This window comes from Pelodiscus sinensis, chromosome 13 (assembly GCF_052426305.1).
Source record: "Pelodiscus sinensis isolate ZL-2025 chromosome 13, ASM5242630v1, whole genome shotgun sequence".
Lineage (NCBI taxonomy): Eukaryota > Metazoa > Chordata > Testudines > Trionychidae > Pelodiscus > Pelodiscus sinensis.
Genome location: NC_143064.1, coordinates 1,397,638 through 1,415,108, shown reverse-complemented (window position 1 = coordinate 1,415,108; position 17,471 = coordinate 1,397,638). Strand labels below are relative to the sequence as shown.

The following is a 17,471-nucleotide window of genomic DNA, read 5'->3' as shown; positions in this document are numbered from 1 at the left end:
GGTTTTGAGACCAGTTCTGTTCAATATCTTCATCAACGATTTAGATATTGGCATAGAGAGTACGCTTATTAAGTTTGCAGATGATACCAAGCTGGAGGGGTTGCAACTGCTTTGGAGGATAGGGTCATAATTCAAAATGATCTGGACAAATTGGAGAGGTAACAGGATGAAGTTTAATAAGGGCAAATGCAAAGTGCTCCACTTAGGAAGAAACAATCAGTTTCACACATACAGAACGGGAAGCGACTGTCTAGGAAGGAGTATGGCAGAAAGGGATCTAGGGGTTATAGTGGACCACAAGGTAAATATGAGTCAACAGTGTGACGCTGTTGCAAAAAAAGCAAACATGATTCTAGGATGTATTAATAGGTGTGTTGTGAGCAAGACACGAGAAGTCATTCTTCCGCTCTACTCTGTGCTGATTAGGCCTCAGTTGGAGTATTTTGTCCAGTTCTGGGCACCACATTTCAAGAAAGATGTGGAGAAATTGGAGAAGGTCCAGCGAAGAGCAACAAGAATGATTAAAGATCTAGAGAACATGACCTATGAAGGAAGACTGAAAGAATTGGGCTTGTTTAGTTTGGAAAAGAGAAGATTGAGAGGGGACATCAGAGCAGTTTTCAGGTATCTAAAAGGGTGTCACAAGGAGGAGGGAGAAAAATTTTTCTCCCTGACCTCTGAGCATAGACCAAGAAGCAATGGGCTTAAACTGCAGCAAGGGAAATTTAGGTTAGACATTAGAAAAAAGTTCCTGTCAGGGTGGTTAAACACTGGAATAAATTGCCTAGGGAGGTTGTGGAATCTACATCTCTGGAGATATTTAAGAGTAGGTTAGATAAATGTCTATCAGGGATGATTTAGACAGTAACTGGTCCTGCCATTAGGTCATGGGACTGGACTCGATGACCTCTCGAGGTCCCTTCCAGTCCTAGTATTCTATGAGTCTATGAATATTGGGGATAACTTCCTGGTACAAGTGCTGAAGGAACCGACCAGGGGCCATGCGCAGCTTGACCTGTTACTCACAAACGTGGAGAAACTAGTAGGGGAAGTAGATGTGGGTGGCAATCCGGGCAGTAGTGATCATGAGATGGTAGATTTCAGGATCCTGACAAAAGGAAGAAAGGAGAGTAGCAAAATACATACCCTGGACTTCAGAAAACCAGACTCCCTCCGAAAGCTGATGGGCAGGATCCCCTAGGATGTTAACATGAAGGGGAGTCCAGGAGAGCTGGCAGTATTCTGAAGAAGGGGTCCTCCATTGTTGCTCCTTCACCCAGTTGCCAGGTGTCTGGTGTCATCGGTGCTGGTATGGTCAGTGCTGGGGTTGAAAAGTTTTTTGTTTTGGTTCTGCTGCAGATACGGCACAGGGTCGTTCTGTGCCAAGGGTGCCCGGTTTGTCTCCCTTACTAATTCTGGGAGGTAGAGATCGGGCTGGAGACTTTCTCTTTTTTGCAGGTGGCAAAGATGAGAGTGAGTGTCACGTTAGTGGACTTTGAAGGGAGCCGCCAGATCACTGCTGTACCCATGGAGGGGTGCCCCAAAAATGGTATAAAAGGGGGCCATGTGAGGTGTTGAATAGGAGCTTACTGTCTGCTAATCCTATGTACGCTAGTCATGTGATTGTATAATGTCTGTGTGTATAGCTAGAAGTCTGTAATCTGTGTAGATAATGAATATTTCTCTGCATGTGGTAGAGCAGTGGGCAGAGCCCAGCCTATGGACATGCTAATCAGCGAGGCCCTGTGGGACAATGGCACTCAATGGGCCAAGGACACACGTAAAGAATGAGTGGTGACTCATACCTAAGGGCTACCAGCAGAGAACACAGGAATAAGCCGTGGGCCAGGCGACCTGCTGTAGCCAAGAAGAGACCAGGAAGGAGGGATAAATAGGCCATGTGGTGGACTCCATCTTGGTCTTCAGCTCAGCACTTCATCCCAGAGGCAGCAATGCAGGGATCGAAGAGCTGGAAAGACCTGTGGACCCATCCTGATCCTAGGATGCGCAACAAGGACTTTTAAACCAGCAGCTGTAACATCTCTTCGGCTGGTTTCTTGGAACCGGACAGAACTTGTTTGGGGTAGGTGGGATTGGGTGCTAGGACCCCCCACCTGTGTATGAGGCCCAGAGCCATCTGGGGCACAGATTGCTGGGGTGTTGGAGGGGTTTTGCTCGTGAGGCTTCAGGCAGGCAGCTGAAGCGCTCTGTGGGACTGGTTTGTGGCCTGTTTGGAGAGGTCACCAGTCTGGGGGCTGTAAGGAGCCCCGGATTTGAGCAATTCGCCCTGAGCGGACGCCCTCAGCTGTGTCCAGACACGGCTCGGTCCGTCACAGTGAGCCCATCCATTTCCTTTGTTTAGTGGGAGTCTCTTGCTGAGAAACCTCCTCCTTGGCAGCCTGTGGTTCTAACGCCTTGTTGAACAGTTACATGCGGAGTCTAAGCTCCCTGTCCTTCCAAGCCCTGGCCGTAAAGCTGCTGCAGTGAACACACTTCTGAGGGACGAGTGTCTCTCCCAAGCAGCAAATGCATGACCCATGGCCATCTGATACGGGCATAAGGTCACGACATTTGTCGCATTTTTTGAAACCAGAGAGAGCCGGGCATTTTGATTGACTTTTTTCGTAGTTCTTTCTTCCTCTTTTTCTTTTTTTTGGGGGGGAGGGGAGAGAGGGAAAGGGAGGGAAGCAGGAACCAGTATGAGTGGGTCTCTGACGCAGTAACCATTTACATAAGAAACAGGGTTTTGTTTTGTTTTTTTGAACAATTCAAAGAGAAACACGATAACTATAAATTTCTAACTAGGTAAACAGTAATTTCTTATCTACGGGATCCCGAGAGAAGGATAGGACTGGACTCTGTCTGTGACTGAGGGCAGTATGAGGAAAACTGAGGAGACTCAGGCCGCATGCACACACGTCAAAGGCGCGAACCACACACGCCACATAGGAGCATGCGCGCCCGACCAGAAACCACTTGAAAAATCTCTGATCTGCGGCGCCAGGACAAGCCCAACACCAACAATGGAGTGCCCACAGGGACATCACTTGAAGAAGAACCAGCTGTTAGCACAATTTTTCATAGAAGCATATGGAACTAGTTGTACGCTGGTATTTTAACACAAATACCATACTCATTTAAGGAAAGGCTGACATCTTCAACTGATTTTCACAAACTCCCCTGGAAAACCTGTCCCAACTTAGTAAGCATGTTAACACTTCTTTACAGTTAAGCAAAGTGCTTGCTAGAAAGATAATTATATGGTTTTTCTGGCTACAGAAGAGTGTTACTAAACAAGGCAAACTTTACCTCAGTCTTGTTCAAATGCCTGGTTGTTGCAAAAAGCCAAACACTACATCTACTATATAACCCATAAACTGGGTGGGTTCCCACTTTCCCATGTCTTGGCTCATGCCAGTGTGATGCCTTTATAGAGTCACAGAATACTAGAATATGAAATTTCGAAGGGACTTCAAGAGGACATCAAGTCCAGTCTCCTGCCTTCACAGCAGGACCAAGCACCATGTAGATCATCCCTGATAGATGTTTGTCTAACCTGTTCCTAAATATCTCCAATGATGAAGATTCCAAAACCTCCCTGGGCAATCCCTTGCCCCAGGTCACAACCCAAACCCCTGCACACCCTCCCACCCCGGTTCCCTGCCCCAAGTCACAACCCCCTCCTGCGCTAGGTCACAGTTCAAACCCTTCTAACTCCTCCTGGAACCCTAGTTCCCTTCCCCAGGGACCTCTTGCCTAAGGTCACAATCCGAACTCTTGCATCTTAGTCCCCTAACCCAGGTCACAACTGCCTCCTTCGACCAAACACTCTCCCAGACCCCATGTCCTCTCCTGCACCCCAATCCCTTACTGAAAGCTCCCTTCTGCACCCAACCTCCATCCCAGACCCCACACCTCCTCCATTAATATAGAAGAGTGCAGCCCTTGACCACTTTCCGATTTCTTCAAGTGCCCCCCACATCAAAAATTATTTTCCACCCTGAGTTAGCTGGTGCAACAATACTCTAAGCCTAGCTCAGTGTTTACCTCAGTTGCCATTAAATGGATGTAACATAACAAAGGAGGGGTAGGAGGATAGGGCAGTAGCAAGAAACAAAGCTATCAGTATGATGTTAAAGATGAAGGAGACTCTGAGCCATATTTTAATTTAAGCTTTTCATGCCCAGCACTCTCAAAGACAACTGCAGTCTTGTCTGAGTGGACATATATCCCACTTATTTTAAAAAGAGCTACACTCACTTACAATAGAGGGTGCTGGTCTGTGCAATTTCCTTGTGTACATTGCAGACACAAAAATGCTCCATATATTTGTTGGGCAGGTAACAATCACTATTTGACAGAGATAAACCCTTAATCAGTTGTATGGTAGTGTGGATACAACAGACACAGCCAGTGAATTGTGATAACTGCCACTTTTAGAGTAAGAGAGTCAGTAGTAGGTGCACACAGGAAATAAGACGGTGCAGGAAACCTCTCATCCCAGTATATTTCTTCATACAACATACTGTTAACCTGTGGAACCCTTTGCCAGAGGATGCTGTGAAGGGCTAAAATATTTCTCCACTCATTTTCCACTCTTCTTCCATGAAAATGCTAAGAGGGATTAAAGGTCCCCAGATTCTGCCTTTTCTATAGCTACAGATGTCTAGAATTATTATTATATTATTATGTCTGTACGGCCCCTTGTGCATGCGCCTAGTCGGGGCGGGGCAGCTTGCATGTACTTATGATTCCAGGAGCTATGCTGGCGGGAGCTTAGTGCTCTGGTAGGTTTGACCAAGCTGGTAAGGTCAAGGGGAGAGGAGCCAGACTAAGCATGCACACCGGTCCTCCAGAATTGGGGGTTTGGCTCAGGGCTAACAACCCTGATCTAGAAAAAGCTTTTGTTATGGAAACAGCAACAAAGAATTCCCTTGCAACTGTGTCCAGAGACAGACAGAAGTGGGGGACCTTTGTTGCTGCCCTATACGCCAGTGGGCGTGAAGGACGATGATTATGTCTATAAGTATCATTATTATTATTATCTGTATTTCAGTAGCAGCCAGAGACCCCATAAGGATAAATGCTACATTGTGCTGGCCACTGCATTAATCTATAAAACAACAGTAGGTGCCTCATAGAGCTTACACCTCTAGTTAAAACTACAGGCAACAAGCGAATGTAACAAACAATGCAGACAGTAAGAAGACGGGATCACATGGCTGAAAAGAAATTATATGCACAGTTTACAGAGGAGGGTGCTGTTCTATTAAGCTATAAACAAACAATAGACATTAACAATGTCTGTAATCCTTGCTGACCATTTACCTAATTGTCAATAGGAAGTGGTGAGAGCTTAACCACAGAATGTTAAATGAGCACTAAATTCTATGTACCTATGAAGAAAAGGAAGCATTGTTCAGATACACAAGACGTAAGCAAAAAACTAAAATTGAATTCGATGACCTACAAAAGCCCCTGCTTCAGGGGAAACAAAAAGTAGCACAGACCACAAAAATTAAAAACAAGTCCAAATATAGGCAAAGAAGTGATGTCAGCATTGCCAGGCAAGAAGAAAAAGGTGTATATAAGGTTGAGCAGACAGAAAGTGGAAGAGTTGTGAATCCGAAAAGCTAGGTCTGATCAACCAAGTAGCTCTCTCCCTGTCGCTGAATCCCGTTGCCGTATGTAAGCTCCGAAAGAGGAACACCGGAAAGAAAAAGAATATCTCTTGAATCTAAACAATGTTTCTATCCGTCTTAATGTAAGTATTATACAGGTATGACAGAAAATTCCACAAACTGTCAAAAGGTAAAGTGGAGGGTATAGCTGTAGGGGGAGTTATTATATTTGCTTTAATTGTTTTATTTTTTATATTTTTATCTGTATGTTATACTGTCTGAGAAGAATTAAAGACAGTGAGTTGATTTAAGTGAGAAATTAATTAAAAAGCAAATAGAAAATAAAAATCTTTGTTTAACCCTAAAAAGGAGTATTCCTCTGTTTGTGGTTTCAAATCCTATAAAGAACCAAACACCGGTTACTAAAACTAACCATTTTCAGGTTACAGAATCAATGACAAGGAGAATAATTCAGAGGGATAGCCGAGTTAGTCTGTAACTGGAAAAACTTTAAAAAAAACAAAGAATAGTCTAGCAGCACCTTAAGTCTAACAAAACATGCAGATGGTACCATGAGCTTTAGTGGGTACAATTCACTTCTTCAGATGAATAGAATATCAAAAGTCCAATTCCAAAATAAATAAGGAGAATGATGTTGGCATCAACTATGACAGAAAAAAAATGAGCGAGATCAGCACACAAAAGGCAATCTGAGAAGCAAAACTTTCACAAAGTTATGTTTAAGGTGATAGCAAAACATTCGGGTGGAAAAGTCTGACAGAGAGAGTAAAAGGTCAGATTGGCTGGATCATGACATATTAGAGGTAGAGAGGGAGGTGAATCAGAATAAAAATTCTGAACTGAATCAAGGTGAGCAGATGAGATCACCTAAAACGGTGATTTTCAACCTTCTTTCATCTGTGGACCCCTAAAAAAAATTCAGATAGAGATACAGACCCCTTGCAAAATCTTAGATATAGTTTATGGCCCTTCAGGAGTCCATGGACCACAGGCTGCAAACAAATGCTCTATGGTAACAACATTTCACGGACCCATTAGAGATAGTCTGTGGACATCCAGAAGTCCACAGATCATTAGTAGAGAACCACTGCCCTAGAATACAATATATGAAAGAAAAGGAGGGGGTTGCAGACCTATGAGACTTCATCAGAAAGTGGGAGAGAGGAGAACTACCCTCCAAAAAGTGTAAAAGGGGAAAAGAGATAAGAGGAGACTTAGGAAAGCACAGTACCATAGAGACACCAAGTAGATAAGAAGTCAAGAAGAGAATGATCAACATTATCAAAAGCAACAGAGACCACGGAAGTTAAGGATGCAACTGAGGCACTGACATTTGGCCAGGAGGAGGTGATTAGAGACTTTGGTGCAGGCAGTTTCAGTGGAAAGGGCAGAAGCCAGACTGGAAATGGTTTAGAACAGTGTTTCTCAACCAGTGGTATGAGTACCCGAAGGGGTACTCGAGAGAAGTCTGGGAGGTATATCAACACAACTGAAATTTGAAGAAAACTGAATATTTGTTTAAGTTTTACAGCACTTTATGAGTTTTGTACTTTTACACCCAAAAGTTTCATCACCCGCCCAGCTACGATTAAGTTGTTTAAACAAATGTGTTACAATGGTAGAAAAAAACCCGTGTGTCCGAAATCTGTAGGTACTGGGGGTACTTATAAATATTTTTTGAAAAGGGGGTACTTTATAAAAAAAAAGTTGAGAAGCACTGGTCTAGGATGCAGCTGAGGAAGACAAACTTGAACTGAGAGGGAGAAGAGAATTGGGGACATAGGTGGAGAAGAAGCTATGTCAAAGGCAGGATTTTTGTTGGGAAAAGATCAAATCAATAAAACTGAAAAATAATCATATCTTCTTAGCAATATCCCTTCTGATTGTTTCTACCTTTTTCAGTGTTGCCCTCTAAGACTGCAACCTTATACACACTGAACTGAGTGAAGATGCTGCTGGGATCGCACCTCTCTGCTTCCCTCACTGCCTCTTTTGCCTGTTAACAGAAAATATTAATGGAATTTTACTGCAGTCATGACAAGGAGTGAGTCACACATATTGTAGAAGGAGTTACAAGTTGACAAGAGACTATATTAATGATTATACACGTTATTTATACAATTGCACAGCAGTATAAAGCTTGGTGCTTTATAGATAAAAAGAAAAGTCCATGCCCAGAGGACTTAAACATCTGAAGTTATCCAGAGTTGAAAAAATAAGGGGGTTGCCACAATACTAAAATAAAAATTACAAAACCAACAATAAAAAACACAAAAATAAGCTTTTGAGCATACGCTGGGAAAATGAAAGACATAAAACTGCCACAAAACATTTTTATAGGACCATTTAACTATCCTAATAGGGTGACCAGAGGCCCCATTTTCAAAGGGACAGTTCCAGATTTCAGCCTTCCTCCAGGTGTCCCGACTTTTCTTTAAAAACAGGCAAATTGTCCCAGCTCTTCTGCTGCTGGCCTGATCACCAGTAGTGAGTGGGGGGTCCGGTGGCCGACAATGGTGGGGGGGGTGCAAAGCTGAGGGTGGGACAAAGCTGCAGCGGGCAGGGCAAGCCTCTCCCCCAGCTGGGGCTCCGGTGCAGTGTCTGCGCTGTGCCAGCTGTCAGCCAACAAAACCCTGCTCCCCTGTCCCATTTCTGGCTAGCTGTGACTGAACACTGAGAGCAGCAGAGGCTGCTGAGTGTGAGCAGGTGCCAGATGGCGGCTAGTTACTTGTTGCCTCCGCTGCCCACCATTGGCACTTCACACGCTCCCTCTCTTGCTGTCTTCTCTGCTATGCCCCTTAATACCCCCCAGCCCCAATGATCCTCCATTCCGGCCCCCTCCGTGGAGCGTGTCCCTTCCCAGAGACTCTGTGTGCCCCCCATGGGCTGCCTCATGAAGACGAAGTTCCAGGTACCAGGAAAGGTGGGTCTATCCTAGGCACCCAGTCAGGCCGAGAGGATAGAGAGTGCTGGCTAGGGAGGCTCAGGTCAGTCAGTCACTCTCCGTGGGAGAGGTGTACAGGAGTATGCGTGTGTCCCTCTGCCCGTGTGAACCCTAACGCCTCACAGAGAAAAAAGTAATTAGCAAGAATCCAGCTCCACAGTATTTATGTTTAACAGAGGCTCAGTCAACTTGATGTTAATTTGAATGTTTGTACTTCACTCTTCTGATTGATTGCCACTGAACTCACGTGAATTAAGAATAATTTTATCGGGTGTCCCGTATTCAACACAGGGCAAGATGGTCACCCTAATCTTAGGAATTTATTCCACCAAAAAAAAACCTACATTAAGAGAAGTTAATGTTGCAGTTAAACATTTGAAACTAAAGAAATGCTAAAATTACTGTTAAAAACACACTCTTAATTCTGACACTTTAACAACAGTCTTTAATTTCAGGGTAAGGTCACACACTATTTCTCAACTGATACAGTGTAACATCAGACAATCTTTTCCACAGCCTTGAAAGTTTCACATTGTAACCTAAGTAGTAAAACAGAAATGCAGCCTGTGCAAAAGGCCAACACAAAGCCTAGGCTCCATTAAAGTCTCACTGGTCTGAATGTCTGGATAGGAGTAAAATTCACCTTGAATGATGTAGACGATCTGCAGAGCAGACTCTCCTGGACTCTACTTGGCATGGACTGAAGTACAAGGAAATAGAAATTGCCACATGTATCTAAAGTTAAACAGTATCATGCTTTGTCCCTGTCTAGTGGTGATTACGACACAAAGGTTGATGACGATGATGATGCATCCCTGTCTTTCAGATGTGGATCATTCAGATGTGGCAGTTCAGGCTCTTGCATACAGATGTAGAAGTCCCAAATTCAATCTCTGTTGTCAGGGCTGCATGGGGGACAAGCTTCCTCACCTAGGTGGAACATGTAACCTATACCCACTTAGAGTGATTCCCTTTCTAACTGTGGCTGGGAAATGTATAAAGATTGATGAGATGGGTAACCGATTGGGACCTTTTAATGCAGGCAGTCAAGGCTTCTGCTTTATGATCCAGAGATAAAGAATTCTGTGCTACTGTTGAGGACCCACATGGGGACACAAAATAACAAGAGCAGAAGGCTAGTAGCACATCAGTAATTAATGCTGACTGGTGCTTCCAAACACTGTTGAGTAAACGTTTTATATAGTCTCCCACGGTATTCTTGCCAGCAAGTTAAAGTAGAATGTATTGAATAAATGGACTGTAAGGTGGATAGAAAGTTGGCAAGATCATCAGGCTCAACAAGTAGTGATCAAGTTTATGGCCGGTATCAAACAGAATGCCCCAGTGGCATTTCCAATTTTTATCTTAGGGGATATTTTTGGTTTGATGCTGCTTCCCCATTTTATTAACTGTAGGACCACCAATGAGTTTGCAGAAAGGCGAATAAACAAAAACTCAGCTCCTTTAGCTGGCACATAATACTTCTTGTCTGATTGCTTACAAGAAGTTAGGACCATGGCTGGAATCTGCCATACGTTTTTGCTGGGTCCATGATGGCAGCATTAATGGATAGTGCTATCTTTGCTGATGGAGAAGCTTGTAATGTTTCTGTCAGCTTGTGTTGAGTCTGTGGTAACTCAGCCAGTGGGATGTCTTATGGCTCTGCTACTCATTTAAACAAATCCTGAAAGGATTTAAAGTCATCTCCCATGGGAGGGGAGGGGACAGCATTATTGTATTATCCGGAGATGAGTAAGTAGGTAGGAGGGTGTCACCTTCCAACCTGTCTGCAAGTTCATCAACTTCCTCCTCCAGAAATTCTAGGGAAGCCAGAGCAGATGGCAGAGGCAGTTGCTGAGTCCTGGATCTTCATGTATTGGATGGCTGGGTATTCTGGGTTCTGTATAATGCAGCGGAAAGCCATGGGAAGGAGCACCCATTGTGGGGGTTGCCAACCCACATCCTGCGGCTGAGTGGGTCCAAGCATAGGAGAAAAATAGTAAGATGAACCCACTCTTGTCTCCCTTTCCTCACTGGAGCGAGGAGGGGACAAACTACCACAATGGCCTGGTGCCGTCAATGCCAAAGTGTGGAGTTCTCAAGGCGGAAGCAATGAGGAAGTCTGCATGACTGACAAAGTGCTGCAGCATCAGTACACTCAACAATGGCACAGGCAAGTGCAAGTGGCATGATAGTGCTACTCTGTGTCTGTGGCTAACATTTCTGTTTCCTTAGTGCCAAGCTATGAGACTTCGGTTAGGTTTGCTGCTGCTGCTATGAGAGCGAGACCACAGAGGATCCTTTGCTATTCCAGACATCTTGGTTCCAGATGATTTGGCACTTCTCAATCCAGCGCTCCAGGAGCCATTAGTGCTGGGGCAGTTTTGGCAATTTGGGAGGCGAATCCCAATGTGGCAAGAAGTGAGACTGCTTTTTTGTGGTTTTGCTAGGAGCAGGGTCCTTAGCAGCCATGGTGGAGGAGGATCTCATATCTGAGACAGCTGTAGATAAGGACTGACAGGAGGGTGTCATGGGCTCAGGTTTGGAGGTGGGATGGAGGAATCGCTCCAGCAGTAAAAGTTTTAGTTGGAGGTCCCTGGCTTTTTTTGTCCATGCTGTGAGATTCTAGAAGTGGGAACACTTCTGTGTAATATGTATCTTCCCCAGGCAACAAACACAGCGCTAGTGGCCTTCTGTCATGGGTAGTGAGAGCCTGCAACTCAGACGGCGTTTGAAGCCTGGCAAGCCAAGCGTGTCGGAGATGATGTATTGAATAAGAATGTGAATAGTCCTGGTCTAATGCCTCTTCAGCAACTGCCTGCCAGAGGCAGGGACAGAAAGGCCAGGAAAAGACTCTCTGTTTGTTTTACTTAAGGGGGAAAAATGAGAGAAAAATGAAAAGAGATTAACAAGACAGGAATTTAAACTGAGAAAAGGGCAGAGGGCAAGGAAAAGAGAAAGTAGATAATGGTGCTGCTGTCATTCTGACTAAAACCAAGGGTGGTAGAGAAAGAACTGAGTGATGGCTGGCTGCACGACCAGAATAGCTTCTTGGAGTGCCATGAGACAGCTGCTGCTTTTGAGCGGCCAGTCCTCACCCACAGACAACCCGCCAGCCTGAAGCAAATTCTCACCAGCAACTATACACCACACCACAGTAACTCTAACTCAAGAACCAATCCCTGCAACAAACCTCAGGGCCAACTCTGCCCTCATCTCTACACCAGTGACACCATCACAGGACCTAACCAGATCAGCCACACCATCACTGGTTCATTCACCTGCACATCTACCAATATAATATATGCCATCATGTGCCAGCAATGCCCCTCTGCTATATACATCGGCTAAACTGGACAGTCCCTACATAAAAGAATAAATGGACACAAATCAGATATTAGGAATGGCAATATACAAAAACCTGTAGGAGAACACTTCAGTCTCCCTGGACACACAATAGCAGATTTAAAGGTAGCCACCCTGCAGCAAAAAACCTTCAAGACCAGACTTCAAAGAGAAACTGCTGAGCTACAGTTCATCTGCAAATTTGACACCATCCGTTTAGGATTAAACAAAGACTGTGAATGGCTAGCCAAGTACAAAAGCAGTTTCTCCTCTCTTGGTGTTCACACCTCCACATCAGCTGCTAGAAGTGGGTCTCACCCTCCTTGACTGAATTAACCTCATTATCTCTAGCCTTATTCTGGCCTACATATTTATACCTGCCTCAGGAAATTTCCACTACATGCATCTGACGAAGTAGGTCTTTACCCACAAAAGCTTATGCTCCAATACATCTGTTAGTCTATAAGGGTACGTCTAGACTACAGGGTTTTGTCGACAGAAGTTTTGTCGACAGATAGTTGACAAAGCTTCTGTCGACAAAGAGCGTCTAGACTACATTCAGTTCTGTCGACAAAGCAAGCTGCTTTGTCGACATAACAGTGTGGACGCAAAGGACAGTTTAGATGCAATAATGCTTTCTGTCGACAGAACTCTGTCGACAAAAGGCGTTATTCCTCGTAAAATGAGGTTTACCAGCGTCGACAAAACTGCTGAGTTCTGTCAACGTTATGTCGACAGAACTCAGCGGTAGTGTAGACACAGGTTTAGTTTTGTCGACAAAAGTCCACTTTTGTCGACAAAACCCTGTAGTCTAGACACACCCTAAGGTGCCACAGGTCTCCTTGTCAATTTTTTGACTGTGAACATTTCAGATTCTGGAGCTTTACTATATGTCTTTGTATATTAAATCAGTACAGTCTAGTTTCTGATCCAATTAAAAAAGTCCTTCAAATGTGATTTTCAAATTCTTTTGATTTAGCCATCTAACATGGAACATAAAATCATAAAATTATAGAATGGAAGGAACCTTACGAGGTCAAAGCTAATCCCCTGCACTCATGGCACGATCAAATACTAATCAAACCATCCCTGACAACTGCTTGTCTAACCTGCTCTTAAAGATCTCCAATAATGGAGATTCCACAACCTCCCTAGGCAATTTATTCTAGTGTTTAACCACCCTGAGAGGAAGTTTTTCCTAATGTCCAACCTAAACCCCCCTCTCTGCAATTTAAACCCATTGCTTCTTGTGGTATTCTGAGGTTAAGAACAATTCTTCTCCCTCCTCCTGGTAATAACCTTTTAGATATTTGAAAGCAGTTATCATGTCTTCTTCTATGGGTAGGTCTACAGTACAAAATTAGGACAAATATATTAAGGCTGACTTTTTAGCATCCAGTTTTACAAAGTTGATGGTGCATGTCCTCATTGGATGCATGAGCATCTTGGAGTGCATACCCAGTAACATGGCTATCTTCAACTTTAACAGTTATGCACTATGTGTCACCATCCCACAGTTCCTGCCACCTCTTGCATTCTGGGTTAAGCTCCTAGTTCCTAATGGAACAAAAACATTGCAGCAGGTGGTTCTGGGTACATTTCATTAGCATCCCATAATGCACTTATCTCCTCCTTCCCTCTCTGCTTGAAAGCAACAACAAACCATTTTTTCACGCAATTTTTTCCCTGGTTATCCTAGCACATGCCATAGCATTGCAAGAATGGACCTTGCTGAGTACAAATTGCTATGGCAAGTATTGCAAACACCTCGTGTGTTATGCTGCACTTTGTCCAGAGCCTAGTTACATGCCGCTACAGTAAGGAAGAAGGGGAGGAGGACATGAACACAAATATGGAGGAACTTACTGAGTGGAGCAATTGGCCTACAATGGCAGCAGTTACTCCTGTTGACACTATGGGATGCTGATTCTGGTCCCATGAGACAAGCACAGACTGGTGGACCGCACAGATATGCAGCAATGGGACGATGATCAATGGCTGCAAAACTTTTGCATGCATAAAGCCACTTCCATGGAACTTTGTTATTGCTTTCCTTCATTCTTAAGCACAGCAATACCAGAATGAGATCTGCTCAGACAGCTGAGAAGCAAGTGGCAATAACTCCGTGGAAACTTGCAACGCTAGATTGCTACAAATCAGTCGGAAATCAATTTGGAGTAGGTAAATCTACAGTGGGGTCTGCTGTGATACAAACAGACAGGGCAATCAATACCCTTCTGCTAGGAAGGAGAGCAACTCTGGGAAATGTGCTGGACACAGTGGATAGCTTTGCCGCGATGGAGTTACTACATAGTCCCCCCCACCCAACTTTTCCACCTTTATCTCTTTGTACATTGCTCCCCATCTGTCTGTTGCACTAGTGATGCAATTATGATGCTCCATCTCTCTTGAGCTGAGGCACAACACTATTGTGCACTTTGAAGAAAAAACTTCTACAATGATACCCTTAATGAATTACCTAGCTAATAATGTCCATGTCAAGTAGCAACTGAGGATAGTTTTATATTTCCGTTTTAAAACATATTAATATCAAAACATTTTATTATGAAAATGTGACAAATCTCCACATTAGGCAGTTTTTTTATCTGCTGAACCCCTTCTATTTACTCCATTATTTTTTTAGATTGTAAGCTGTTTATGGCAAAAATCAGGCTATGATGTCTGAAGTGCACCCAGAAGTGGCAGTGAGGATCTAATGAAAACAAATACATTAATAATAATTAAGTATGCACATTTTAACCCAAGTGTAATCATGCAACAACACAGAAAAACAACAGAACAACCCTCCATTACCCTTTACCCTTTCACAATTGAAATCAAATCCCATTAACATTGCAACACAACAAAAAAATACTTTTTCAAGTTGCATCAGATGAAAGTAGCAGGAAGCCATGTTCCTCTGCAACTTAGCCAAGTTCTGATCTATCTGCCAAGGTGAATAGAAGCTGAGAGAATAGTTGTACCACTGAAGGGCTTCAGAGTAGCTTTTTGCCTAGAAAATTTAAAAAAATATATAATTAAAAAATAAAAAAAAATCACTGAAGTTTAAATTTACTATATTTTCCTAAGCTAACTAAATCAGACTTCATAAAACTCAAATAGTCACATTCATAGATTCCACGGCCAGAAGGGACCACTGTGATCATCTAGGCCTCCCATATAGCACAGACCATAGAACATCCCCAAAATAGTTCCTAAAACAGATCTTTTAGAAGAACATCCAGTCTTCATTTAAAAACTGCCAGTGATAGAGAATCCAACATGACACCTTGATAAACTGTTCCAGTGATTAATTAGCTTGTTAAAATTTACACCTTATTTCTAATCTGGATTTGTCTAGCTTCAACATCTGAACATTGGATCATGCTACAGACTTTCACTTTATTATATGACAGGGTCTAACCAGCATGGTTTCTGCAAAGGAAAATCATGTCTGTAAGACTTCTTTGAACATGTCAAAGTAATAGATAAAGGAGAACCAGTTAATTTATTTAGGGCTTCAAAAAGCCTTTGGCTAGGATCCTTAAATAAACTTAGTTGTCATAGGGTGAGAGGCAAAGTATTGATATGGATTAATAATGACTTAGAAGATGAGAGATTAAACTCTGAATAAATGGTTAATATTCATCATGAATTGGGTTAACAGCAATGTGTTTAAGATATTACCAATCTAGAAAGGGATGTAAATGACCTAAAACTTTGCCAAACTTTAATTCTTTAAGCTTAAAATCTCCAAGACATATGTCTGCTTCAGAATGCTTTTGTTTTGTTTTGTTTTTTTAATTTAAGGGAAAACAACTCAGACATTTCTAAAAATAAGGCTAGGGAAACATTTGTTGTTTTGCTCACATTAAAAAATTCTGGTGACTTGTTCTTTGATCAGCATTTGGAACAGACTCAAAATTTGTCAGAGATGGCCTTTGTGTAACCACTGTGAAAATCCATCCAAATCAGGCCAAGTGTTAAGTCTTTAAAAATTACAGTTTGCATATGCTCAGTAGAGATTTAAGAGATTTTAGCTGCTAAAATCTCCGAAGATTCCATTCTTCATGAGTATACTCGAGCTGCTCACAGCTCCAAGTGCTGGACAGACTGTGCATGCACCATCCTTACACAGAAACTGAATATGCTCCACCTAATATATGTAACTAATATATGTGACCAGACTGCACATACACCATCTCCACTGAGCAAATGAGCAATCTTCCTCCAGCCCAGGACTAGGGATAAAGCTGTTAATGGCTGCCCTGACTGCTCCAGGGCCCCTGTGGGACAAGGCACTGCAACAAGGAACCGGTCTCTCCTGTGCTCTCAATGATATCCCTGCAGACTCCGGACATCATGGAGGAGAAAGCCATCTCAGATTAGAATGAAAAGGGGACAAAAGTCAGACCAGGGGGAGGGAAAGAAGTAGATTGGGATGAAGAGCCTAGTAAAACTGAAACAGACTGGCTGTGCAAAACAGTATCGAAATGAGTGTTACAAGGAGGGAGAAAAATTGTTCTCGACCTCTGATGATAGGACAAGAAATAGTGGGCTTATATTGCAGCAAGGAAGGTTTAAGTTGGACGTTAGGAAAAACTTCCTAACTGTCAGGGTGGTTAAACACTGGAATAAATTGACTAAGGAGGTTGTAGACTCTCCAGCACTGGAGATATTTAAGAGCAGGTTAAACACACACACCTGTCAGGGATGATATAGATGGTGCTTGGTCCTGCTGTCAGGGCAGGGAAGTGGACTCAATGACCTCTCAAGGTCCATTCCAGCTCTAGTATTTTATGATTCTGTGATTCTATGACAACAGGGATTGGGAGCTGAGGGTAAAGGAGGCTAAGGCCTAGTGAGAGAAAAAAGGTGGGAACTGGGAGCTAGTTATTGCTGGCTGTAGGAAGGAGCACTAAAATTACACAGAAGCTAAAGATGTGAGCAGAGTGGGATGGGCAGGACACTAACAAACCCCTAAGGGCTGAGACAAGAAGTCAGGGAGGGGGAGTCTTTGGCAACAAGTCAAGGAGTGATACTGAGGGTGCTTCTACGTTGCAGGGCTTAATTCGAAATAAGCTACATAAATTGAGCTACATCAATTGCATAACTTAATTCAAAAAAGCTTATTTTTAAATAGGGAGTGTCTACACAGCACTTAATTTCGAAATAGAGCACTCTTCCTCCAACTTTCCTTATTCCTCATACAATGAGGATTACAGGAGTCAGAGTAGGAAGTCCTCCACGTTGACAGTATTTTGACACTGTTTCAAAATAACTGCCTGCTGTGTAGACGCGGACTAAGTTATTTCAGAACAGCGCTAGTCATTTCAAAATAGTGCTGCAGTGTAAACGTACCCTGAGATTGGATGAGGAGCCCAGGAAGGAAGACTGATTGGGAGTTAATGGGGAAACAAGAAAAAGACCAACTCGATGAAGAACCAGGAGGAAGGTGGAACTGGACTTGCTGGTCAGAGAGAATGGGCCTGAAATGAGAAGCCCGAGGAGCAGAGAATCTGACTGGGGGGGCACAGACT

The 17,471-nt window shown here is 43.3% G+C and overlaps 1 protein-coding gene across 3 annotated transcripts in view; it reads right to left on the bottom strand.

The window, feature by feature from the left end:
- The window catches only part of TEX11 (testis expressed 11), a 213,286-nt gene that overhangs the window by 68,100 nt on the left and 127,715 nt on the right, over positions 1-17,471 (bottom strand). For all 3 annotated transcript variants that reach the window (XM_075917648.2, XM_075917646.2, XM_075917649.2), the window contains 2 exons: positions 14,807-14,944; positions 7,536-7,638 (listed from right to left, as the gene is read on the bottom strand). In XM_075917648.2, coding sequence (XP_075773763.1) covers positions 7,536-7,638; positions 14,807-14,944 — 241 coding nt within the window. The remainder of the gene's footprint in view (positions 1-7,535; positions 7,639-14,806; positions 14,945-17,471) is intronic.